At 60.7% G+C, this 2,135-nt stretch overlaps 1 protein-coding gene across 1 annotated transcript; it reads right to left on the reverse strand.

Moving 5' to 3' along the window:
* Nucleotides 1-621: 621 nt before the first annotated feature.
* SSTR1 (somatostatin receptor 1) lies at nt 622-1,809 on the reverse strand. Its single transcript, XM_009814907.2, has one exon. It carries the CDS (start codon nt 1,807-1,809, stop codon nt 622-624), a length of 1,188 nt encoding a protein of 395 aa, XP_009813209.2.
* Between the last annotated feature and the right edge of the window lie 326 nt (nt 1,810-2,135).

Consider the following 2,135-nt stretch of genomic DNA (forward strand, 5'->3'; position numbering starts at 1 on the left):
CTTTCTTTTCAATTCCTAGAGGGGGACAGAGAGAGGCTACTTGCTCTTTCCTGGGGGAGGGCAAGGTGTATGTTGGGGGGGACTCTTCCCAGCGTTTCCAGTCTCTGAAGGGGAGATGCATACCAACAGATGCTGAGCAGGGTTGCGTTCAGTCGGGGCGGCGGGGGGGGTGTGAGTCTAAGCCTGAATGCTGGGGCTTGACTGAAGCAGGGTTGACTCAGTGGCCTGAGGGGTCCCACCAACCAAGAGAGAGGGCAACCTGTACAAAATGTGCGGGGAGAGTCATTGCAGGACCCGTACAGCCACTCGTCAGATACAGAGACAGGTGATGACAGGTCCTGGCTGCCAGGCCCTAAGTCGACCCATGAGTGCGGCAATTTGCTAAGGGGGTGTCAAAGCATCAGCGAACACACCCGCTCTCAAGGGAGGCAGATGGAGGGGGATGGGGCAGCAGACCGAGGACGTGGAGTTTTCTCTTTTCTTCGCTCCTTCTTGTGCCAAACACCCCTGTTGGTGGGCAGGACCGAAACCCCCTCCCTCCCGGCCTCCCCATGCCACAGCCCTGGCCTCGCTCACCCTGTTGTGGGGGCAGTAGGGAAGCGGGGGGGCAGGAATGCTTCCTCAGAGGGTGGTAATCCTGGAGGTGCAAGTGCCATTCCTGTACATGCTCCCTGACTCCAAGTTGTCTGGGGGAAAGTCCTCCACGCTGTATGCTCTGCTCTTGAGAGCAGTGGCATAGTAGTCGATGGGTTCCTCTGCAGCATTGTCCATCCAACTGAGGCAGAGCAGCCGCTGGAAGGACCGCTTGAAGTTGTCCGAGAGAAAACCATAGAGAATGGGGTTGGCACAGCTGTTGGCATAGCCCAAGATGACAGAGAGCTGGCTGATGGTGGCATCATCCTGCTCTACGAAGACATTGACCAGCTGCACGATGTAGAATGGCATCCAGCAGATGACGAAGACCATCACCACCATCATGACCATGAGGGTGATCTTGCGCTCCGAGCGTTTGCGTTGCTGCCAGCCAGCCTTCAGGGCCACCATGCGCATCTTGGCAATGATGAGGATGTAGCAGAGGCAGATGGCCACCACAGGCAGCAAGAAGCCCATGAGAAAGGTGTAGACCACAAAGACCACCAGCCACCTCTGGGTGGGCTCTGGCATGAGCATGTTGCAAGCCACCGTTCCATCACTGTTGGCCGCTGTGTTGGAGAAGATGATGATGGGCAGGATGATAAGGATGGAAAGTACCCAGACACCCAGATTGACCATCTTAGCCACAGTGGGCCGGCGGTACCTAGCTGCCTTGATGGGGTGCACCACAGCGATGTAGCGGTCCACACTGAGCACAGTCAAGCAGTAGATGCTGGTGAACATGTTGATGGCATCCACGCTGAGCACAAGGCGGCAGAGCAGGGACCCAAAGGGCCAGTGGTGCAGCAGGGTGGAGGTGACGAGAAAGGGGACACTGAGCATCAGCAGCTCATCCGCGATGGCTAAGTTGAGGATGTAGATGTTGGTGGCCGTCTTCATCTTGGCATAGCGTAGGATCACGTAGATGACCATGGAGTTGCCGCACAGCCCCACCAGGCATACCACGGAGTAGATGAATGAGATGAGGATGGCGCTGCCCTGAGACTCGCTCAGGGTGCTGTTCGGGGCGCCAGAGGAGTTCCTGCCGCCCGAGTCCATGCCCCCCGCCGCCGCCTCCTCCGAGGCGCTGCCGGCTCCGCCGCCACCGCTGTCTCCGCCGCCGCTGTCGCTGCCTGCACCGCCCGGGAGCCTGGTGCAGGTGCCATCGGGGAGCATCCTCCGCCCGGACCTCCCCGCCCCCGGCTCAGAGCAGCAGGCGCCTGCCGCCGGCCGGGCTCGGCATCCCGGCAGGGCTCCGGGCGCGGCGGCTCCGGGGCGCGGGCATGGGGAAGGAGGCGGCTGCCGGCGCCGCTCGCTCCGAGTGGCAGTAATTGCTGCTCCCCGGCTGGTGAATGATTAATAGGCAGCGGCGCGTCACCAGCTACGAAAAGGAGGAGGGAAAGAGAAAAAAAAATGCAGGAGGAGACGTAAGTGGGTGTCCCTCCCAACCCACGCCCCCCTCCCGCCCGCCCGCCTCCCATTCCGCCCTCCGACCGTCGGCA

This window comes from Gavia stellata, chromosome 7, assembly GCF_030936135.1.
Source record: "Gavia stellata isolate bGavSte3 chromosome 7, bGavSte3.hap2, whole genome shotgun sequence".
NCBI classification, from domain to species: Eukaryota; Metazoa; Chordata; class Aves; order Gaviiformes; family Gaviidae; genus Gavia; species Gavia stellata.

Bases quoted from the DNA above. Each gene is read 5' to 3' on its own strand.
- SSTR1 (XM_009814907.2), bottom strand. From the start codon at position 1,809: ATGCTCCCCGATGGCACCTGCACCAGGCTCCCGGGCGGTGCAGGCAGC.